The 24,694-nt window shown below is 41.1% G+C and overlaps 1 protein-coding gene across 1 annotated transcript in view; it reads left to right on the forward strand.

The window, feature by feature from the left end:
* The window catches only part of GRIK3 (glutamate ionotropic receptor kainate type subunit 3), an 849,506-nt gene that overhangs the window by 515,935 nt on the left and 308,877 nt on the right, over window positions 1–24,694 (forward strand). The window contains exon 8 of the mRNA XM_073665899.1: window positions 6,302–6,409. Within this exon, the coding sequence (XP_073522000.1) occupies window positions 6,302–6,409 (108 nt within the window). The remainder of the gene's footprint in view (window positions 1–6,301; window positions 6,410–24,694) is intronic.

A 24,694-nucleotide genomic window follows, 5' to 3' on the forward strand; every position in this document is an offset into this window, starting at 1 on the left:
AGTAAGATATACATTGTTGTTTTAGTCTATAAACTACTGACAACATGTCTCCAAAATTCAAAGCTAAAAATGTTGTATTGATTTGCAGCTAATGATAAAGCGTTAAAATACTAAAAAAGAAACAGTGGTTTCAGACCTCAAATTACTCATGTCTTAACTCAGGAACAGTTCAGAAATCAATATTTGGTGGACTAACCATGATTTTTAATCACAGTTTTCATGAGTCTTGGCATGCTTTCCACCAATCTTTCCATGCTTTCCAATAGAAAACTGTTCAGTGGTCTCTTAATTTTTGCCAAAGCTGTATACAGGGCCGGCGTCAGCACCCGGCGCACCCTGGCAAGTGCCGGGGCCCTGAGCAGGCAGGGGGGCCCACTGGTGGTCGTGCACCCCGCTGGCCTATGGGCGGAGGAGAGCTGTGTCAGCGCTCGCCCTTTTCCTCTGCTTGCTCAGGGCCCCGGCAGCCAGATACTTACCTCTCCCCGTGCCTCCGCAGATCCACTGTCTTCCTGCCATGCGCACCCTGTGACGTCTCAGGTCAGAGGGCGCGGTGATGTCTTTCCACCGCGCACTCCACTGAGCCGTCACAGGGAGCGCAGAGCAGGACGACGCCGGCAACGCTGGAGTCCGGACCCGAGCAGCTGCAGCAGGTGAGGAGGAGTGAGGTGAGTATTTGATTTTTTTTTTTTTTTATGTATGGAGTCATGGGGCATAATGTGGGGGGTGACATCCTGCATGGGGCATAAAATGGGGGGGGTGACATCCTGCATGGGGCATAATATGGGGGGGGTGACATCCTGCATTGGGCATAATATGGGGGGGTGACATCTTGCATGGGGCATTATAAAGAGGGGGGTGACATCCTGCATGGGGCATTATAAAGAGAGGGGGAGTGACACCCTTCATGGGGCATTATAAAGAGAGGGGGGGTGACATCCTGCATGGGGCATTATAAAGAGAGGGGGGTGACATCCTGCATAGGGCATTATAAAGAGAGGGGGTGACATCCTGCATGGGACATTATAAAGAGGGGGATGACATCCTGCATGGGGCATTATAAAGAGAGGGGGGGTGACATCCTGCAAGGGGCATTATAAAGAGAGGGGGGGTGACATCCTGCATGGGGCATTGTAAAGCGAGGGGGGTGACATCCTGCATGGGGCATTATAAAGAGATGGGGTGACATCCTGCATGGGGCATTATAAAGAGGGGGGGTGACATCCTGCATGGGGCCTTATAAAGAGGGGGGTACATCCTGCATGGGGCATTATAAAGAGGAGGGGTGACAGTCTGCATGGGGCATTATAAGGTGGGGAACAGCCTGCATGGGACATTATAAGGGGGGGACAGCCTGCATGGGGCATTATGTGAGGGGTAACAGCCTGCATGGAGCATTATAAGGGGGCGACAGCCTGTATGGGGCATTATCCGGGGGGTAACAGCCTGCATGCAGCATTATATGGGGGCCACTATCCTGTATGGAGCATTATAAGGGGACCAGTATCCTGTATGGAGCGTTATATGGGGGCCAGTATCCTGTATGGAGCTTTATAAGGGGACCAGTATCCTGTATGGAGCGTTATATGGGAGCCAGTATCCTGTATGAAGCTTTATAAGGGGACCAGTATCCTGTATGGAGCGTTATATGGGGGCCAGTATTCCGTATGGAGCCTTATATGGAGGCCAGTATTCTGTATGGAGCCTTATATGGGGGCCAATTATTCTGTATGGAGCCTTATATGGGGGGCCAGTATTCTGTATGGAGCCTTATATGGGGGCCAGTATTCCGTATGGGGCCTTATGGGGGCCAGTATTCCGTATGGGGCCTTATATGGGGGCCAGTATTGCGTATGGGGCCTTATATGGGGGCCAGTATTCCGTATGGGGCCTTATATGGGGGCCAGTATTCCGTATGGGGCGTTATATGGGGGCCAGTATTCTGTGTGGAGCGATTCGCTGGTTTCTGAGCTATTGTGGAATTTACAATAGATATTGCTCATGTAAAGTAAGAAGTGAAATCTTTGCATTTTACTATAAATATATATTTCTCTGCGGTATCTGTGCATCATGAATCGTGGTATGTATTAAAGGGGCCCACTGAGACTCTTTCGCCCGGGGCCCAGAAAAACCTGGAGCCGGCCCTGGCTGTATATATACACTGCTCAAAAAGATAAAGGAAACACTCAAATAACACATCCTAGATCTGAATGAATGAAATATTCTCATTGAATACTTTGTTCTGTACAAAGTTGAATGTGCTGACAACAAAATCACACAAAAATCATCAATGGAAATAAAAAAATCTAATTTATTAACCAATGGAGGCCTGGATTTGGAGTCACCCCCAAAATGAAAGTGGAAAAACACACTACAGCCTGATCCAACTTTGATGTAATGTCCATAAAACAAGTCAAAATGAGGCTCAGTATTGTGTATGGCCTCCACGTGCCTGTATGAACTCCCTACAACGCCTGGGCATGCTCCTGATGAGGTTGCAGATGGTCTCCTGTGGGATCTCCTCCAAGACCTGGACTAAAGCATCCGCCAACTCCTGGACAGTCTGTGGTGCAACGTGACGTTGGTGGATGGAGCGAGACATGATGTCCCAGATGTGCTCAATCGGATTCAGGTCTGGGGAACAGGAGGGCCATTCCATAGCTTCAATGCCTTCATCTTGCAGGAACTGCTGACACACTCCAGCCACCTGAGGTCTGGCATTGTCCTGCATTAGGAGGAACCCAGGGCCAACCGCACTAGCATATGGTCTCACAAGGAGTCTGAGGATCTCAACTCGGCACCTAACGGCAGTCAGGCTACATCTGGCGAGCACATGGAGGGCGTGCAGCCCTCCAAAGAAATGCCACCCCACACCATTACTGACCCACTGCCAAACCGGTCATGCTGAAGGATGTTGAAGGCAGCAGATCGCTCTCTACAGCATCTCCAGACTCTGTCACGTCTGTCACATGTGCTCAGTGTGAACCTGCTTTCATCTGTATGGTGTTGGGCTGTGAGCACAACCCTCATCTGTGGACATCGGGCCCTCATACCACCCTCATGGAGTCGGTTTCTAACCGTTGTGTAGACACATGCACATTTGTGGTCTGCTGGAGGTCATTTTGCCGACCTCTGGCAGTGCTCCTCCTGTTCCTCCTTGCACTAAGGAGGATGTAACGGTCCTGCTGCTGGGTTGTTGCCCTCCTCTGGCTCCCTCCACATCTCTTGGTATCTGCTCTATGCTCTGGACACTGTGCTGACAGACACAGCTACCCTTCTTTCCACAGCTCGCACTGATGTGCCATCCTGGATGAACTGCACTACCTGAGAAACTTCTGTGGGTTGTACTGTAGACACCGCCACATGCTACTGTACCTCTAGGAGTGAGAGCAATGGCAAAATGAAAAAGTGACCAAAACAACAGCCAAAAAGGATGAGAACAGAGAAATGGTATGTGGTCATCACCTGCAGAACCACTCCTTTATAGGGGGTATCTTGCTAATTGCCTATCATTTCTACCAGTTGTCTGTTCCATTTGCACTACAGCAGGAGAAATTGATTCGCATTCAGTGTTGATTCATAACTTGACAGTTAGATTTCACAGAAGTGTTATTGACTTTGAGTTACATTGTGGTGTTTAAGTGTTCCCTTTATTTTTTTTAGCAGTGTATATATATATAGTGTGGGATTGCTACTCACTTAGGTGCGTCATGAGGCAACAAAGGAAGCGTTTCCATTGCTGGTTTATTGGTGCTTAATAAACCAGCCACAAGGAAAGGAGTGCAGAGTCTGCTAAATCTTTCTGAAGGTCTTTTGCAGTCATGCGGGGGTTCCGATTTGCCTGTCTAGCAATCCTACAAGCAACTCTCATTATCTTGACCTCCACTGTTCTTGTTAACTGCCATTTCTTAATTACATTTTGAACTGAGGAAAAGGCAACTTGAAAACGCTTTGCTATCTTCTTATATCCTTCTCTTGCTTTGTCCATCATTTTCAGAGTGTTAGGTAGCTGCTTAGAAGAGCCCATGGCTGCTGTTTTTTGGCACAAGGTTATAGGACACTGAGTTTTTATAAAGCTGGGAAATTTTCATCACCTGGCCTTTGCTAACAATGATAGTGAACAAGCCATAACCCTAACAGGCTGATTAAGGTCTGAAATCTGTGTCAAAGCTACCTGAGCACATAAATCTCCAAGGGAGCCCAAACTTATGCATCGGTCCATTTTCCTTTTTGCAATTTTTAAAATATAAAAAATTACCATATAATTTTTTGCCTAAAATACGAAGTAAATGTGTCATCTTTAACTTTAGCCCTTTTAGAGTACTTTTAATTTTCAACTTGCTTAACTGTTCACAATAACAGTCATTTTAACCAGGGGTGCCCAAACTTGATGCCACAGTAATTGAAATGGGTTCTATATAATAAATAGCTGTCGAGCAGAATATGGTTTGGCTGATCATTTGGACAGCAGCTATCTTTCTCAATTCCTCCACACACAGGAGCTCTTGGCTCTCTTCTATTCTCTATATCAGACTCCTATGGTGGTGGATTATCTCACTGAGAGCAAAAGGAGAAATTGAACATTCTGGATCCCTATCTTTCCTAACATCATCTGTTTAGAGAGAAACGATAGGCCCCCATACACATTAGATTATTGTCTGAACCCATATAGGCAGGATTGGCTGACATTAGTATAGAGTGAATAGGACCTAAAGAGTGCACAAAAAGGGCCTAGATTGAGATCTAGAACATGCAGAAAAAAGTATTATCAGTGAGATGGTGTACTAGATGGCAGTTAATCATGGCATGTAGATCAGTGACCGCTTTGTCTTTTGCTGGAACCTGTAGTGTATAACAACTACTCCAACTAACAACACTTTTTTAATACAGAACACAAAACTTATGTTAAACCTATTTTGAATTAATATCTTATTTTATTACTTTAAAAGATTCTTTATGTCAATGGATTTAGTTTCTAAAAATTAGTACTTCATCTGCACTACAGGTCAATATACTATGGGATTAAAAGTTGCAACTTTCTTGCCTAACTTCCATATTTTACAAGTTTTTAGTTTACTTTTCTCTTGTGCTTTTACAATTTGAATGGATTCTGTAATGTATTACCTTGGATAGAGAAGAGAAGGTATCCAGCTCACCACAGTAGCCCGCGGTTCTCCGGAGGCCGGGTGAACGTTACTGCCAGGGACGCGAAACCAGTAGACTGAGAACGGGATAGATCCAGCTACATGGATTAAAAGTTTTGAAGCTTTATTCCATCATATTAAAATCCGAAGAAACATGCAATTGTACCAGTAACAAGACATAAATTTTAATATGATCAAATAAAGCTTCAAAACTTTTAATCCATGCAGCTAGATCTATGTCTTTCTCCTTCTAACGTATTACCTTGCTTTGTTTTTCTTCTCAGTGATTACACTCCTAATGTATACCTTTACTTTGGTGTACTTTACTGCTGCCCACACATCCCATAGTACTATTCTCAGAACTGAGAACAATTGAAATGTCTCCGCACTTCTCCAAACACTGCATATACTGTAAGAAACAGTGAAACTGCAGCTGTAACCTCCTCCCATTCCTCCTTCTTTTTGTACAACGTAATGGATCAGTGTAGACATTTTTTGTCATTGCTGAATATAAGGAAGAAACTTCAGGTAGGAAAGGAAGGGTGTTTCCTGCTACTGAAAGTGAAGAGATATATCAAACCTTGAAATATATACTACTGGGTTATCATCGCACTGCCCCAAAAATTGTGTATAAAGGATACGTCAATGATTTTAGTTCAAGGGTTTTGATTTTAGACCAGTACATTCCTCTAAACCTTAATTTATAACATCATAAATGGAGCCATGATGAGCTTATGTGCTCAACAAACTCCTAAAGGCATGAAAAACTAGGGTGATTAATTATTCATTGAAAGTATGGTGTCTATATGGTGTAAATTTTTACGTCTTCGATTTCAGCCACCATAATGATAATATGACTATTTTTCAGTCACAGAGAACAAATATATTTAGCTTTTGTACCTTAAATTCAAAAGACGATTCTGGTTGATAATAAGGGTGGCAAGGACTATATGGTAGTTTATAACATGATTTGTGGAAATGTATAGCTTGTTTCATGGATAAAGCAATAATGAGATGATTATTAATTAACCAGGGCCTTTAGGGACCTGTATAAGAAAGGTAGGAGAGAAGAGTAATTACAACTTAGCATTATGCTAGAACACTGAGTGATGATTTATAAGTCTTGTTAATTGTCATAAATGTCCTACTTTTATCTACAGGCCCAGTGGGAAGGACTGACCGGACGAATTGTGTTCAACAAAACCAGTGGGCTCCGAACAGATTTTGATCTTGATATCATAAGTCTCAAGGAAGATGGCTTAGAGAAGGTATTAACATTTGACTTATTGCATGTAATGTCACTCTGATATTGTGTCACCCTGAGCTTCTACATCCACGAATGACCCCTACTGCTACCACATACACATTACTGGTTAACAATATTTTTCAATCTACTCAACATTCAATTGTTTCTGTCGAAGCAAGCACCTTTCTAATGCCGTTACCCATTGTCAATTTTTATCAAAGATATAGGTGTTTAAAATGCATACTTGTTATTTTTATATAATTCAGTTCAATGCATGTAATTTTATTAAATGCATCAGGGTTTCACTCACTGTAGTGATGTGTTTAGATACAATTTACCAGGTTGGTAGTGGAGAGGTGGAGGGTATTGTGAACCTGAAGAAGGACTCTGTGCAAAGCTTTGCTTCCATTATCTGAAATTCTGATGTGTAAAATAAAATGCATCCATTAGACTCGAAGTCTGTAGTGCTGTTCCTAGTCCCTGGATTTACACATAATCCAGATGCCCTAGTGGTCATATGCAGCACACAACACTGAGTGCGACCAGCAGATGCTTCCTATAAAGCAGTGGATCGACTTGCAATAATAGAAAGGCAAAAGAACAAGTAATCTCACTAGACACAAAATATGTTCTACATAATAACAATTACAATTTATAGTATACCTGTGTACCACTATAGATATGCTATGGATGCTGTGCTCTTGTATTCTAAAAATATAATACCTAAGAATAATTGATTTATTATATAAAACCAAAGTATTTTATTGATATATCTTTAAAGGAGTATGCAGGTGACATTTTTGGGTGATTGTTCTTTTTTTAGAGAGGTAATATGAGCATGGAACCCTTGGGGAAAAAGTTAGTAATGTTTATTGAATTCATTTACATGTTGATTGGATGGCAGTGACTATTCTTTGTAGCAATTGAGGGCTAGGAATAGCCTCTCTGATTAAAATTGCATGCTATTCTTGTACGTTAGAGTTCCCACTGGTAAACAGTAACTAGCAAAATGTTACCGCGTCGGTGAGAAAAATTAAACAGGCTTTTTTTATGAAAAGTAAAGTTCATAATTGAAGACCAAAGTGAATAAGAGCGGTTCTAGAAAGTTTAAGGACAGTTATTTGAAGCATTTTCTAATAATCAGAGAAGTAACTCAACTGGAGAAAAATATACTGTAGTTAATGTAATATACAGTTTAATGGTGACAGTCCTTTACAGAAGTGCTACTTCTATTAAAATTGTACACATGATGCCTGTGAAGACACCTGTAGTCATAAGTCACTGCTAAATGTGGTATACAATAAGGAGAGACAGTGGTTATTAAAGTTGTAGAGTGTGATCAAAAAGATATTATTTTACCTAAAAATCAACCATTAGAAGTTCAAGTTTAAATAGTCTGCTCACTGCTGGAAGTGAATGGGTTAATTTCAGTATGTCTGGTGGTCTAAGAGCAGAAAAAAAGGGTTAATGTTGCATAGCTTGTGTTCAGTGGGTTACTCGACCATCCAGGCTCCAGCATTATTCCTGTACCAGAAAAGTTGAGTTTTGAAGGCACATATGTCCTCCCCCTCGTACAGATTGCTGCCCATGGCTGCTCTGCCACACAAACTGCTCCCCATGGTCCCTCAAACACAAATTGCCATCCATGCCCTGATCTCTCGCATAATGCTTCACATGCACCTGCCCGATAGATAGATTGCTCCCTATGGCCCCCTCTCTTATAGACTGCTCCCTATGCTCTATTGATTTTTTTCCACCTCTGTTACACAGATGGCTTCCCAATGCCTCAATCTTCTCACAGATTGCTCCCATTACCGCCATTCTTGCTTACAGGCTACTTCCCATGTTTGCTCTTCACATAAAGTGCTCCTTATACCCCCTCCACATAGACTGCAATCTATTCCTCCCTATCACAGACTCTTTCACATGACCGCTTCCTCTATCACAGTACATTCTGATAATTTTGTCATCCATAACATAATGCAGGAATAATTGTTAGAGATTCATAGGGATCAGTGCAGGGAGATAGAGAACTGTGCAGCAACTATTAAGCTGCATTTACCCTGACCAATAATCCATCAGATTCTAACTGTAACGACCTATTGTTTATGATAATTGTGCAATGTGAATGGGTTAAGCGACTGAACGATGTGTGCAAAAATGCTCATTCATTGTGCATAAAATCTCATAGGTGAGCAAAAAATTCTCACTCAACTTTTGAAAATTGTGTAATATAACTGGAGATTGTTCGCTCATTTAATTATTTAACTGACTAAAATGAGGAGTGGAAATAAAAGTCCTAAATAGGTTTCATCGTGTTCCAAAGGAAAAGGTCCTTAGCAGTTGGAGCACGGGAATGAGTACATATTTGTGATTATCGAAAAATTCTTCACTTCACAAACTTGATTACATTTTCTTTCCATAGTATCAATGGAAATGTTTGCACAATACTTTATGAATTCATGTAAAATAAATAGCATCACTAGTGAGACATGAATGTTGAATACATGTACACTTCGAATTATCTGTCTGTGAGAACACAGGGCACAATGTTCAATGTTACAATGTAGCGATAACAATTCAACCATTTTATTCATGATTCCCGGCCTGTATAAACACTTGTCTGACATCATTTGCTAGCCGTGAGATATGATTGCATCGTTCATCATGGAAATGATTATTTGCTTGTGTAAATGTACCCTTAGACGGTAAAGTCCTCTTTATGGTCAGGTAGATAGTTCATCAGCACTGCCTGATTATAAAGACAGCTCAGGGAGTCTGCATGGCAGTTATTAATCTTTCCACGAGCAGGCAAGCTTTTATGCTAAAAGAAATAGTGATGCGGAGGGTCATGACTCTCATTTCTTGTGCCTTTATGTAGTAGATTAAGTCAAAACTGAAGATGTTCTTTTGTTTCTCAACAGAGACATAGGGGAGGGTCCTATTTTGATTTTTTTCTATGATTTCTGTGTATACCTAAGTAGATTTCCCATTTAAAGAAATTACACAACTTTTGAAAATGTTTAAAAAAAAACGGAGAAAATGTTAACTTGTTCTCATTAACGCAGATCCATCACTAAGATTCCAGTGGTTTTCATAGTGTTTACAAGCTGTTTACATGTAATCGTTGTAGGCAATCAGTGATCACAGTGTTCACATGTTGTACTAGCAACTAACTGATGAGCAAATTCAGGGGCATACATAGAAACAGTGGAGTCCCATAGCACAATTCCTACTTGGCCCTCACCCTCTCCCCACCCTCACCAAAAAAATTCAGCAAACTTGGTGGGATCATGGCTCATAGGCGCCATCACAGAAGGCCATTCTTCCCATCGTTTAAAGACCGATAGAAAGACATGTATTATGGCACTTTAAATATTAATTTTGATCACACAGTGCTTCCAGCAAAGAATGAGTCTCTCACAGTGCTCTCAACACAGTGTTTTGTCTTCATAATGCCTACAAAATAGTAAAATGTCCCCACAGAGTTCCCATTAAAGTATGATGCCCCTATAGAGCCCCGAACAATGTGATGTCCCCACAATTTCACCGCACAATGAATGATGCACAATACAGTACCCTTACACATATTATGAGTCCCCCAAAATGACTCCCAACACAAAATGCTGTCGCCACAGTCCTTCCTGTCCTTCCTGACAGTATAATATTACCACAGTATGAGGGTCAGGCAAACCCCTATATAGTTTGATGTCCCCACAGTGACCCCCACAATTAGCTTTCTGCTTTAAATTCATATTTTGATGCCCTCACATTATGCTGTCCCACAACACCACACGCAGTTTAATACCCACCTTAGCACTCTTATAGAGTATGATGCCCCACAGTCCACCACACAGCATGATGACCCTCCCAGCCCCCATCAAATTATGATGCTACCCACAGTCACCCCACACATAGTATGATGCATGTGAAGCCATTCCCCCCATATTATGACACACCTTAACCTTCAACATGTAGTGGCCGATAAAAAAAATAAAAAACACTCACATAACCTCTTCCCCTGATGCACAGGTCCTGTCCATGCAAAATGTGGATTGAGGCTCTACACAGCCGGAGTGCTCTAGTGATGACATTTTGCCTGCTTTGCTGAGACTCAGATGCACAAGCAGAATGATGGAAAAGGGAGCTGACAGCTAGTATTTCTACAATTGTATTCATCTGTATCTGCATCCTGAGGGTGCAGATATCATTGAAATTGAAAGGCTAGGTTGGGGAAGCAATGCCACTCAGCAAAATTCACCCAAGACTCAAAGGCTTCACAGTGGTCATATGGTCTTCAGGTATTATATATTCAGGTAATATATTACTGAGTGAATCGATTCGTAGTGAAATGAAACAGCTTTGAATATCACAAAATACATGGAGTCTTTTAAATCCAGGAAAATGGTGACTGGACACCTTTTTGGATTTGTCTTAATGCTGAAATGAGGTAAAAAAAATAATAATACCAATCTCCAACCCTCATCTGTCCTGCTGCACAGCTACTTTGGGCTCCAGACTGGGCCGGACAGGGTCAAAAAAGCAGCCCTGCCACACCAACCCCACCAGCCCACATACTATAGGGGTATGTGCACACAGGCGCTATTGGCAGCACTTTGAATGCAGTATACTTTATGCTTCATCCAAAGCGCTGCACGCAGGTGAATCCGCATGTGTTCATTGAACCATTCACCGCATCCTATACATTAAACTGTTATAATTTCTCTTGTGGAGACTAGCGACTCCGCAAGAGAAATTGACATGCTGCTGTCTGGAAACACGCGCCACATATCAGTGTCTGCAGGTGATCCGCAGGAGCATGGAGACGCATAGTGGCATGGGATTTCTAAAAATCCCATCCACTATGCTGTTATATATGGCCCTGCAGATTGCACGCACCCTAACGTACCCTAACACTCATTACCCCCGCTTAGTGAATTTTGCTTTACTTTGTCGTGGCCCTCACTCTCCTAAAAGGAGTTACTTGAAGAGCCGCGTGTGAATGGCGCCACAGTGTGTATGATAGGCCATAGCTCCATTTATATGGTGGTCTCCAGAGCTCCGATTATCGGGATCATGGGGGTCCCAACAGTAGGATCTCCAGCGATTGGACAGTTATCCCCTATCCAGAGGAGAGAGGATTACTTAGAATAATCAATTTAACAGGTTTTCCAATTTTTATTTTTATTTGGCCATAGTAATATTGAAAATGCTAATCCAATATTGACGCCTCTCCGACAACAGGACTGGAGAAGTGGTACTGTGCAGTGCATATATACAGGGCAGGAGGAGTGGTACTGTGCAGTGTATATATACAGGACAGGAGAAGTGGTACTGTGCATTGTATATATACAGGACAGGAGGAGTGTTACTCTGCAGTGTAGATATACAGGACAGAAGAAGTGGTACTGTGCAGTGTATGTATTCAGGACAGGAGAAATGGTACTGTGCAGTGTATATATACAGGCAGGAGAAGTGGTACTGTGAAGTATATATATACAGGACAGGAGGAGTGGTTCTGTGCAGTGTATATATACAGGACAGGAGAAATGGTAAAGTACAGTGCATATATATGTAGCACCCTGGGGGTTCGGTTGCTACAGAGGTATTGCATCTCTTCCAGATGTGCGATATCTCACTCTCAGGTAAGGATGGAGTGTGGACCAGGACCCCGACACCTGCATGCATTACACCACATGTCCGGGGGGCAGGGCCACCGATATGCTCCAAGTAGAGCACGACAGTCCCTGTCCCTGGCTGGAGTGGGGGGAGGGAACACCTAGGAAAGCAGGAACCCGGTAGTGCAGGAGCAGGGAGGAAGCAGTTTCTGGGTGCACCTAGAGGGAGGTACAAAAGGTGGGCACCATCTTAGTTCTGGGAGAAGTCGGTTGAGTGGAGTCAGAGAGAAGATGTGACAGAGCAGGACTCTGTGGAGCTCTGCTCCAGACGCGGGTCTAGCCTGTGAGGCCCAGTCAGCACTGAAAGGAGAGAGAAAGAGTTGGGGAGAAGAAATGAAGAAGAGCGGAGGAGGTTCTAGGAACACCGAGGAAAGAAGGGACCCCAGGGGTGTGGACCGGCTGATAGCCACCATACGCCCGCATCTACCTGAGTAGTGGGGTCAGGCCAAGGGGGAGACCGGTCCCCAAAACTAGTGGAGGCGGTGAACTACCCTCAACTAGAAACCGGAGGCTGTGACATTTTATATGGTGCAGCCCCTCGCTACACCCGCTAGGAAGGCACCACATAGGGTCAGGGAAACTAGCGCCGAAGTTTACCCAGAGAAGGCCCGAGGCAGCCGGACAGAAGCGTGGTCACTGGTGGGGTATGACAGGCCAGAGGAAGGACACAAGAAGGGGGTCCTGCGAAGCACTCCAAAATTATCTGAGAGTTGGCCGAGCCCCCTCACCTGGTGAACATGGTGCGACGAGGAAGTTGCAGCCGGCCGGAGTAACGTGGAGTAATGAACTGTGAGTAAAGATCCTGGACTGCATTACAGAGACTCTGAGTTATTATTCCCGCGCACCATCACCCCCATCATTCACCTACACCGCCCTGGGGCTACACTCTTCCCGTGGGGAGTTATACCATTCCTGTGCTGCTCACCAACACCAGCCCCAGCGGTCTGCCCTGCAGCGGCGGTTCATCCTGACCGCAATCCATGGGTGGCGTAGTCGGACATTTGAAAATAATGAAAACCATATCAATAGACTGCCACTGGTTTGACCACCCTGAGCCACGGGACTGGGTCATCGCCACGGTGACTACAACCCCCAGCATCCCACAAAAGGCCCGGTTCCGGGTTCTCCACGCGGCCCAGGGGGCAAGTCATATACAAGACAAGACAAGTGGTACTGTGCAGTGTATATATACAGGACAGGAAAAGTGGTACACTGCAGTGCATATATAAAGGACAGGAGAAGTGATACTGTGCAGTGTATATATACAGGACAGGAGAAGTGATACTGTGCAGTATATATATACAAGACAGGAGGAGTGGTACTGTGCAGTGTATATATACAGGACAGGAGAAGTGGTACTCTGCAGTGTATATAGAAAGGATAGGAGAAGTGGTACCGTGCAGTGTATATATAAAGGACAGGAGAAGTGGTACTGTGCAGAGTATCTATACAGGAGATGAGATGTGGTACTGTGCAGTGTGTGTATATACAGACAATGACAAACTCTTCAGAGCATTAGAAGCTATTAACTAGTGCACAATATACAAGACCAGCTTTTCAAATTCAAATCTGTGTCTGGATTGCCCATCCTAAACTCTTAGAACTCTGAGTTGTCCAGTCATTTGTTTATTTACCTATCATAAAGATAAGTAGATAAGCAGATAACCTCAGACTCCACACAGAATACATGACTCACAGATACACAATGGTACACTGACAATAGTAGCCAGGCAGCCCATTTTATGACCTAACAGACCAGCCCACCGGGCATCTGCCCTATAAGGCAGATTAGCAGCCCAAGCCTGGCTCCAGGCAATGCATGTCTTGATGTTACAGGAAAAATATATCTTTGTACCATCTTAGTAGCTGATACCATTTAACATCTAACTGAAAAGATGGTAACAAATAGAAAGCCTACGAGACTACTCAGGTCTCTTCATCAGGCATATTATAACACAAAATCTGAAGAGTCACATGTTTATACACAACAGGACTCAGAAAAAATGCATGAGATGAGACAAGTGACATGAAGCAAAACTATCAGTATGAGAGGGAGATACAGTTGTGGTAGTAAATATTGGAGCAGTTCATAAATAAGGAGTGTGAAAAATTTATTGTCCACTGATTGAGGTCTGGTCCATTGTTGTGATGTCCCCATGAGGTCTGGTCCATGGATGTGATACCCCGAAAAGGTATGAGGAGCACAATCCTTAATTGATGTTTGAATGTTTGAATTGTTGAGTGTATCAAATGTCATCATAAGTTTCTACTCCCAGACTCTTCTTTCTCTCTGGGATTTGAAGTTACTTTTCAACACCAGCAATTTCATGTCCATGATGCTGTGATCAGGGCTACAAAAATGTTCTGCCACAGGTAGATCTATTCTTTTTTATTTTATTGTGTGGTGATGAGAATTCATCCTCGTTCTAAAGGCCCCGTCACACTTAGCGACGCCACAGCGATCCCAACAACGATTCGACCTGTCAGGGATCGTTGCTGCGTCGTTATGTGATCGCTGGTGAGCTGTCAAACAGGCAGGCTCACCAGCGATCAGGGGAGCAGCGACATCGTGGAAAGAATCTTTCCACGATGTCCTGCTCCTGGTTACCAGCCTGCTGAAGCAGGAGCAGGCTGGTAACCATGATAAACATCGGGTTGCTAGGGGCACACGCGCACCTAGTAACTTGCTGTTTATCATGGTTACCACTCTGCTACAGTGAGCGGGAGGTTACCGCTCACCATAGCAGAGTGGTAACCATGATAAACAGCGGGTTACTAAGTGCGCGTGCGCCCCTAGTAACCCGCTGTTTATCATGGTTACCAGCCTGATCGCTGGTCCCGCTGGTCACACACAGCAATGTGTGCTGACCAGCGGGGGGGCAAAGACCAAAAAATGGTCCAGGACATTCTGCAGCGATCAGTGACCTCACAGCAGGGGCCTGATCGCTGAAAAGTGTCACACATAGCGACATCACTGGTGAGGTCGCTGTTGCGTCACCAAAACGTGACTCAGCAGCGATCTCGCTATGTGAGGCGGGGGCTTAAGTTTTTGCCCTTTCTAACCTACATACAGACCACCAATTGGACATTGGGTACATATAATTAAGTAATCAGGTGAGGAAAATCTAGCATCAGATGTCTCCATACAATTCTACACAAAGATTAAGGACCTGGGCGTCTGAAACACATCTGTCATCTATACCTCCCCCCAATGGAGTTGTGACTGTTCATGTGATTCATTATACGTTCACATTTTAAATATTTTTTAAATAAAGGATTTTTGGATTTTATGGAGACGTCTTATGCTGGATTTTCCTCACCTGATTGCAAAGTATCCTCCGGAACACTGACGGTCTTCCATGCATCTCATGTCTGAGTAAGTGAGCTGACTCTTTTTTTTTTCTTCTGTTTCAAAGTCTATATAATTAAGTACACTACTTTAGATGTGATGCAGGTGAAAGTACCTGAAATATTGAAGACCTGGTGTGAGTTGGGAATCTTTATCTTGTCCATTAACATTACAAATGGCCAGGTTTTACATTTTTTTTGTTGCAAGGAAACCTTCCTGTTGTGATTAGAAAGGACAGAGAGCTTCTAAAAAACTTAGAACAAGTCATCTACATGAGCATGCAGGTCACAGAAAATTGAATAAATCATGCCTTGATATCTGCTATCCCATGTCTTATTCCAGGGAAATTCACTTTTTATATGCAAAAGACCTGTTAAGATCTATGGGCCATTCAATTACTTGTTCAATAATTTTATACTCTGCAATACTTTGGAATTGTAGTGAGTTGTCACAAACAGTTAAAAGAAGCATAGGTAGTGAAACTATTTCAGGAAATATTGACCAAATAATATACTCAGTAGTAACAGTGTTGGATCTGGATATAATATAGATATTTAATATTTGATATGTATATACTGTACATTAATTTGGTAGCATGACATAATTACAGGTGTCTCCAAAGTGCCATATATGCCAATGTTGTCCTACGTGGCAACAGGGTCTATAGCAGTGTTTCTCAACTCCTGTCCTAAAGTCCCACCAACAGATCATGTTTTCAGGATTTGCATTCACGTTGCACAAGTGATGGAATTATCACCTGGGCAATACTAAGGAAATCCTGAAAACATGACCTGTTGGTGGGTCTTGAGGACAGGAGTTGAGAAACAATGGTCTATAGGTTCCTCAGAGTAGGGTCTTAGCAAAACTTTGGCCCTTTGGAAAACTGTCCATAAACATGACATACTGTAGTTGTCAGTTGAAGGCTTCTTGCTCCGACATGCATGCATGTTTGATCCCTAAAACTGATAATTGTTAGACATTTTTTAGAAATGGCATTTATTTGATCAAAACAAAATATGTCACATAATAAAAGCCCATATGTTCATAAAGAAAAGAATTAAAACAAACCATGCTGAAATTACTTGAATTTGTTCTTCACAAAACAAAGTCAACTTACTAGATGTTTTTTTTATATATGAAGTGCTTATCTCTCAAGCCACAAAGTCACTTCCTAGTATTTAAGTCTTTCATGTGAAACTGCAGATTAAAGTTGCGGCTTCACAGCATGCGAGCAATGGACTTGAGCTCTCGGAGAGGCAGGTATGCATCTTAGCGTTTGGAGGACTGATTTATCGAGAACTTGTGACAGAGCAGTCTTTTTACATTAAGAGGCTGATCTCCCATGATGCTCCATGTCTACAGACTTCTGTGCTCTCCTCGGCCTGAAAGCAAGAATTCATTTGCGATTGATTTTTCCTGATGCTGCTAGCTTTTAATGAAATGTGCTGTATCTGTGGGGACAAAAAGCAAGAGAATTGTCTTTCTTCAGGTTTTGCATGCATAGCTAACCTTTCCGCAGAAGACATCCCTAAGGTCCCCATCTTATTAGGGTTGCTGTCACTGATTCTCTACTTGAATATAGCATCATAAATCATGGTTTATGCCTCAACCAATCCAACGTTCTCATTCTTTAGTTCTAAGGCACTCTTCTATCTACGTAAAATAGACACACTGTTAAGAGTTTTATTACTAGGATTCAAATATACAGTACATATGATTTATAATTTCTGACATTTCACAAAGTAATTCAAAGAATCTTATTTTACCATTAACTCTGCTCTGCGCAAATAAATTTACATTAATATTGTTTCGTGTCAACAATACCATATTTCGATAGTGATGATAAATAGAGATGAGCGTTGTTCTACTCGAACTGTTCGCCAATCTCAAATTCGAGCTGTTTTGGGCGGTGTTCGAGCCGGTCGGCGAACACGAACGATTTGAGAAAAATTCGGCTGTTCGAGGTTATGTTCGATAACTGTTCGTGCACCAAAATCATAACTGGATTTTTTCTCAGTAATGATGAAAATTAATGTTAATACGCAGTTTGAGTGTACAGTGGGGTGGGGGGAGGGGCAGGGGATGGATCTCTGCAGGAATAATGAAGATCTCCATTTTTTTTTCTCTTTCCCGCATTTGCAGTGGGGAGGTGCAGTCTGTCAGCCTATCAGCAGCGCACACACGGAGCGAACTGCTTTTTTTCACACAAGCAAGGGCATGTGTCATTGGCAGTGTATGTCACATGTCCTTGCCCTATAAGACCAAGCCATTTTCCCCGTCGCCACCATTATCTCACTGCTGCAGCTGCGTGTTAGACGGCACCGCTGTTGCTGTGTGCGCTATACCTTGTTAATTTCAAGCCAATTTTCGCACAAATCTACAGATAGCTTGGGAGTAGGGAATAGTTGTGATTGCAGTCCTTTTAAGGACTAGGTTGCAGCATTTCCTACGACTTTTATCAGGCAGGTCTGTGCTCTTAAATAGATAGATTGTGGGAGTAAAGACTAATTGTAATTGCAGTCCTTTTCAGGACTAGGTTACATCAGTTCCTATCAGTTTTTGCCAGGCAGGTCTGTGCCAGTGCTGTGCAAGTTTTTTTCACAGCATTTGGCTGAATCTAGCAAAGCTAATCCTTTTTGGCCTATTGCAGAGTGTGTTAGTCAGTGGAGTAGCCTATCTGTATTACAAGATATACCAACTGTGTATAGAATACCAATTTTTTTACTGCACCTAGTGAAGGAAAATCTTTTGGGCATAGCATCATTCTATTAGTCCATCTATACTGACCTCCATCAGGTTGCAAATTGAATATAATTTTTTTCTGCATCTAGCTCTGAGAAAATATTTGGGCTTCTAGCAGTGTGTGGGACTTGTTCTATTAGTCCATCTATACTGACCTCCATCAGGTTGCAAACTGAATATAAATTTTTTCTGCATCTAGCTCTGAAAAAATATTTGGCCTTCTAGCAGTGTGTGGGACTTTCTCTATTAGTCCATCTATACTGACCTCCATCAGGTTGCAAATTAAAAATAATATTTATCTGCATCTAGATCTGAAAAAATATTTGGCCTTCTAGCAGTGTGTGGGACTTTCCTATTAGTCCATCTATACTGACCTCCATCAGGTTGCAAATTAAAAATAATTTTTATCTGCATCTACCTCTGAAAAAATATTTGGACTTCTAGCTGTGTGTGGGACTTGTTCTATTAGTCCATCTATACTGACCTCCATCAGGTTGCAAACTGAATATAATTTTTTTCTGCATCTATCTCTGAAAAAATATTTGGCCTTCTAGCAGTGTGTGGGACTTTCTCTATTAGTCCATCTATACTGACCTCCATCAGGTTGCAAACTGAATATATATTTTTTCTGCATCTACCTCTGACAAAATATTTGGGCTTCTAGCGGTGTGTGGGACTTGTTCTATTAATCCATCTATACAGACCTCCATCAGGTTGCAAACTGAATATATTTTTTTTCTGCATCTACCTCTGAAAAAATATTGGGCTTCTAGCTGTGTGTGGGACTTGTTCTATTAATCCATCTATACTGACCGCCATCAGGTTGCAAATTAAAAATAATTTTTATCTGCATCTAGCTCTGAAAAAATATTTGGCCTTCTAGCAGTGTGTGGGACTTTCTCTATTAGTCCATCTATACTCACCTCCATCAGGTTGCAAATTAAAAATAATTTTTATCTGCATCTAGCTCTGAAAAAATATTTGGCCTTCTAGCAGTGTGTGGGACTTTCTCTATTAGTCCATCTATACTGACCTCCATCAGGTTGCAAATTAAAAATAATTTTTATCTGCATCTACCTCTGAAAAAATATTTGGGCTTCTAGCTATGTGTGGGACTTGTTCTATTAGTCCATCTATACTGACCTCCATCAGGTTGCAAACTGAATATAATTTTTTTCTGCATCTAGCTCTGAAAAAATATTTGGCCTTCTAGCAGTGTGTGGGACTTTCTCTATTAGTCCATCTATCCTGACCTCCATCAGGTTGCAAATTAAAAATAATTTTTTTTCTGCATCTACCTCTGAAAAAATATTGGGCTTCTAGCTGTGTGTGGGACTTGTTCTATTAATCCATCTATACAGACCTCCATCAGGTTGCAAACTGAATATAATTTTTTTCTGCATCTAGCTCTGAAAAAATAGTTGGCCTTCTAGCAGTGTGTGGGACTTTCTCTATTAGTCCATCTATACTGACCTCCATCAGGTTGCAAATTAAAAATAATTTTTATCTGCATCTAGCTCTGAAAAAATATTTGGCCTTCTAGCAGTGTGTGGGACTTTCTCTATTAGTCCATCTATACTGACCTCCATCAGGTTGCAAATTAAAAATAATTTTTATCTGCATCTACCTCTGAAAAAATATTTGGGCTTCTAGCTGTGTGTGGGACTTGTTCTATTAGTCCATCTATACTGACCTCCATCAGGTTGCAAACTGAATATAATTTTTTTCTGCATCTAGCTCTGAAAAAATATTTGGCCTTCTAGCAGTGTGTGGGACTTTCTCTATTAGTCCATCTATACTGACCTCCATCAGGTTGCAAATTAAAAATATTTTTTTTCTGCATCTACCTCTGAAAAAATATTGGGCTTCTAGCTGTGTGTGGGACTTGTTCTATTAATCCATCTATACAGACCTCCATCAGGTTGCAAACTGAATATAATTTTTTTCTGCATCTAGCTCTGAAAAAATAGTTGGCCTTCTAGCAGTGTGTGGGACTTTCTCTATTAGTCCATCTATACTGACCTCCATCAGGTTGCAAATTAAAAATAATTTTTATCTGCATCTAGCTCTGAAAAAATATTTGGCCTTCTAGCAGTGTGTGGGACTTTCTCTATTAGTCCATCTATACTGACCTCCATCAGGTTGCAAATTAAAAATAATTTTTATCTGCATCTAGCTCTGAAAAAATATTTGGCCTTCTAGCAGTGTGTGGGACTTTCTCTATTAGTCCATCTATACTCACCTCCATCAGGTTGCAAATTAAAAATAATTTTTATCTGCATCTAGCTCTGAAAAAATATTTGGCCTTCTAGCAGTGTGTGGGACTTTCTCTATTAGTCCATCTATACTGACCTCCATCAGGTTGCAAATTAAAAATAATTTTTATCTGCATCTACCTCTGAAAAAATATTTGGGCTTCTAGCTGTGTGTGGGACTTGTTCTATTAGTCCATCTATACTGACCTCCATCAGGTTGCAAACTGAATATAATTTTTTTCTGCATCTAGCTCTGAAAAAATATTTGGCCTTCTAGCAGTGTGTGGGACTTTCTCTATTAGTCCATCTATACTGACCTCCATCAGGTTGCAAATTAAAAATAATTTTTTTTCTGCATCTACCTCTGAAAAAATATTGGGCTTCTAGCTGTGTGTGGGACTTGTTCTATTAATCCATCTATACAGACCTCCATCAGGTTGCAAACTGAATATAATTTTTTTCTGCATCTAGCTCTGAAAAAATATTTGGCCTTCTAGTAGTGTGTGGGACTTTCTCTATTAGTCCATCTATACTGACCTCCATCAGGTTGCAAATTAAAAATAATTTTTATCTGCATCTAGCTCTGAAAAAATATTTGGCCTTCTAGCAGTGTGTGGGACTTTCTCTATTAGTCCATCTATACTCACCTCCATCAGGTTGCAAATTAAAAATAATTTTTATCTGCATCTAGCTCTGAAAAAATATTTGGCCTTCTAGCAGTGTGTGGGACTTTCTCTATTAGTCCATCTATACTCACCTCCATCAGGTTGCAAATTAAAAATAATTTTTATCTGCAGCTAGCTCTGAAAAAATATTTGGCCTTCTAGCAGTGTGTGGGACTTTCTCTATTAGTCCATCTATACTGACCTCCATCAGGTTGCAAATTAAAAATAATTTTTATCTGCATCTACCTCTGAAAAAATATTTGGGCTTCTAGCTGTGTGTGGGACTTGTTCTATTAGTCCATCTATACTGACCTCCATCAGGTTGCAAACTGAATATAATTTTTTTCTGCATCTAGCTCTGAAAAAATATTTGGCCTTCTAGCAGTGTGTGGGACTTTCTCTATTAGTCCATCTATACTGACCTCCATCAGGTTGCAAATTAAAAATAATTTTTTTTCTGCATCTACCTCTGAAAAAATATTGGGCTTCTAGCTGTGTGTGGGACTTGTTCTATTAATCCATCTATACAGACCTCCATCAGGTTGCAAACTGAATATAATTTTTTTCTGCATCTACCTCTGAAAAAATATTGGGCTTCTAGCGGTGTGTGGGACTTTCTCTATTAGTCCATCTATACTGACCTCCATCAGGTTGCAAATTAAAAATAATTTTTATCTGCATCTAGCTCTGAAAAAATATTTGGCCTTCTAGCAGTGTGTGGGACTTTCTCTATTAGTCCATCTATACTGACCTCCATCAGGTTGCAAATTAAAAATAATTTTTATCTGCATCTACCTCTGAAAAAATGTTTGGGCTTCTAGCTGTATGTGGGACTTGTTCTATTAATCCATCTATACAGACCTCCATCAGGTTGCAAACTGATTATAATTTTTTTCTGCATCTAGCTCTGAAAAAATAGTTGGCCTTCTAGCAGTGTGTGGGACTTTCTCTATTAGTCCATCTATACTGACCTCCATCAGGTTGCAAATTAAAAATAATTTTTATCTGCATCTAGCTCTGAAAAAATATTTGGCCTTCTAGCAGTGTGTGGGACTTTCTCTATTAGTCCATCTATACTGACCTCCATCAGGTTGCAAATTAAAAATAATTTTTATCTGCATCTACCTCTGAAAAAATATTTGGCTTCTAGCTGTGTGTGGGACTTGTTCTATTAGTCCATTTATACTGACCTCCATCAGGTTGCAAACTGAATATAATTTTTTTCTGCATCTAGCTCTGAAAAAATATTTGGCCTTCTAGTAGTGTGTGGGACTTTCTCTATTAGTCCATCTATACTGACCTCCATCAGGTTGCAAATTAAAAATAATTTTTATCTGCATATAGCTCTGAAAAAATATTTGGCCTTCTTGCAGTGTGTGGGACTTTCTCTATTAGTCCATCTATACTGACCTCCATCAGGTTGCAAATTAAAAATCATTTTTATCTGGATCTAGCTCTGAAAAAATATTTGGCCTTCTAGCAGTGTGTGGGACTTTCTCTATTAATCCATCTATACTGACCTCCATCAGGTTGCAAATTAAAAATAATTTTTTTTCTGCATCTACCTCTGAAAAAATATTGGGCTTCTAGCTGTGTGTGGGACTTGTTCTATTAGTCCATCTATACTGACCTCCATCAGGTTGCAAACTGAATATAATTTTTTTCTGCATCTAGCTCTGAAAAAATATTTGGCCATCTAGTAGTGTGTGGGACTATCTCTATTGGTACATCTATACTGACCTCCATCAGGTTGCAAATTAAAAATGATTTTTATCTGCATCTAGCTCTGAAAAAATATTTGGCCTTCTAGCAGTGTGTGGGACTTTCTCTATTAGTCCATCTATACTCACCTCCATCAGTTTGCAAATTAAAAATAATTTTTATCTGCATCTAGCTCTGAAAAAATATTTGGCCTTCTTGCAGTGTGTGGGACTTTCTCTATTAGTCCATCTATACTGACCTCCATCAGGTTGCAAATTAAAAATAATTTTTATCTGCATCTACCTCTGAAAAAATATTTGGGCTTCTAGCTGTGTGTGGGACTTGTTCTATTAGTCCATCTATACTGACCTCCATCAGGTTGCAAACTGAATATAATTTTTTTCTGCATCTAGCTCTGAAAAAATATTTGGCCTTCTAGCAGTGTGTGGGACTTTCTCTATTAGTCCATCTATACTGACCTCCATCAGGTTGCAAATTAAAAATAATTTTTTTTCTGCATCTACCTCTGAAAAAATATTGGGCTTCTAGCTGTGTGTGGGACTTGTTCTATTAATCCATCTATACAGACCTCCATCAGGTTGCAAACTGAATATAATTTTTTTCTGCATCTAGCTCTTAAAAAATAGTTGGCCTTCTAGCAGTGTGTGGGACTTTCTCTATTAGTCCATCTATACTGACCTCCATCAGGTTGCAAATTAAAATAATTTTTATCTGCATCTAGCTCTGAAAAAATATTTGGCCTTTTAGCAGTGTGTGGGACTTTCTCTATTAGTCCATCTATACTGACCTCCATCAGGTTGCAAATTAAAAATAATTTTTATCTGCATCTACCTCTGAAAAAATATTTGGGCTTCTAGCTGTGTGTGGGATTTGTTCTATTAGTCCATCTATACTGACCTCCATCAGGTTGCAAACTGAATATAATCTTTTTCTGCATCTAGCTCTGAAAAAATATTTGGCCTTCTAGTAGTGTGTGGGACTTTCTCTATTAGTCCATCTATAGTGACCTCCATCAGGTTGCAAATTAAAAATAATTTTTATCTGCATCTAGCTCTGAAAAAATATTTGGCCTTCTAGCAGTGTGTGGGACTTTCTCTATTAGTCCATCTATACTGACCTCCATCAGGTTGCAAATTAAAAATAATTTTTATCTGCATCTACCTCTGAAAAAATATTTGGGCTTCTAGCTGTGTGTGGGACTTGTTCTATTAATCCATCTATACAGACCTCCATCAGGTTGCAAACTGATTATAATTTTTTTCTGCATCTAGCTCTGAAAAAATAGTTGGCCTTCTAGCAGTGTGTGGGACTTTCTCTATTAGTCCATCTCTACTGACCTCCATCAGGTTGCAAATTAAAAATAATTTTTATCTGCATCTAGCTCTGAAAAAATATTTGGCCTTCTAGCAGTGTGTGGGACTTTCTCTATTAGTCCATCTATACTGACCTCCATCAGGTTGCAAATTAAAAATAATCTTTTTTCTGCATCTACCTCTGAAAAAATATTGGGCTTCTAGCTGTGTGTGGGACTTGTTCTATTAATCCATCTATACAGACCTCCATCAGGTTGCAAACTGAATATAATTTTTTTCTGCATCTACCTCTGAAAAAATATTTGGGCTTCTAGCTGTGTGTGGGACTTGTTCTATTAGTCCATCTATACTGACCTCCATCAGGCTGCAAACTGAATTTAATTTTTTTCTGCATCTAGCTCTGAAAAAATATTTGGCCTTCTAGCAGTGTGTGGGACTTGTTCTATTAGTCCACCTATACTGACCTCCATCAGGTTGCAAATTCAAAATAATTTTTTGTCTGCATCTAGCTCTGAAAAAATATTTGGCCTTCTAGCAGTGTGTGGGACTTTCTCTATTAGTCCATCTATACTGACCTCCATCA

Source organism: Phyllobates terribilis, unplaced genomic scaffold (genome assembly GCF_046119375.1).
Source record: "Phyllobates terribilis strain yellow unplaced genomic scaffold, ASM4611937v1 Scaffold_2__4_contigs__length_985480577, whole genome shotgun sequence".
Lineage (NCBI taxonomy): Eukaryota > Metazoa > Chordata > Amphibia > Anura > Dendrobatidae > Phyllobates > Phyllobates terribilis.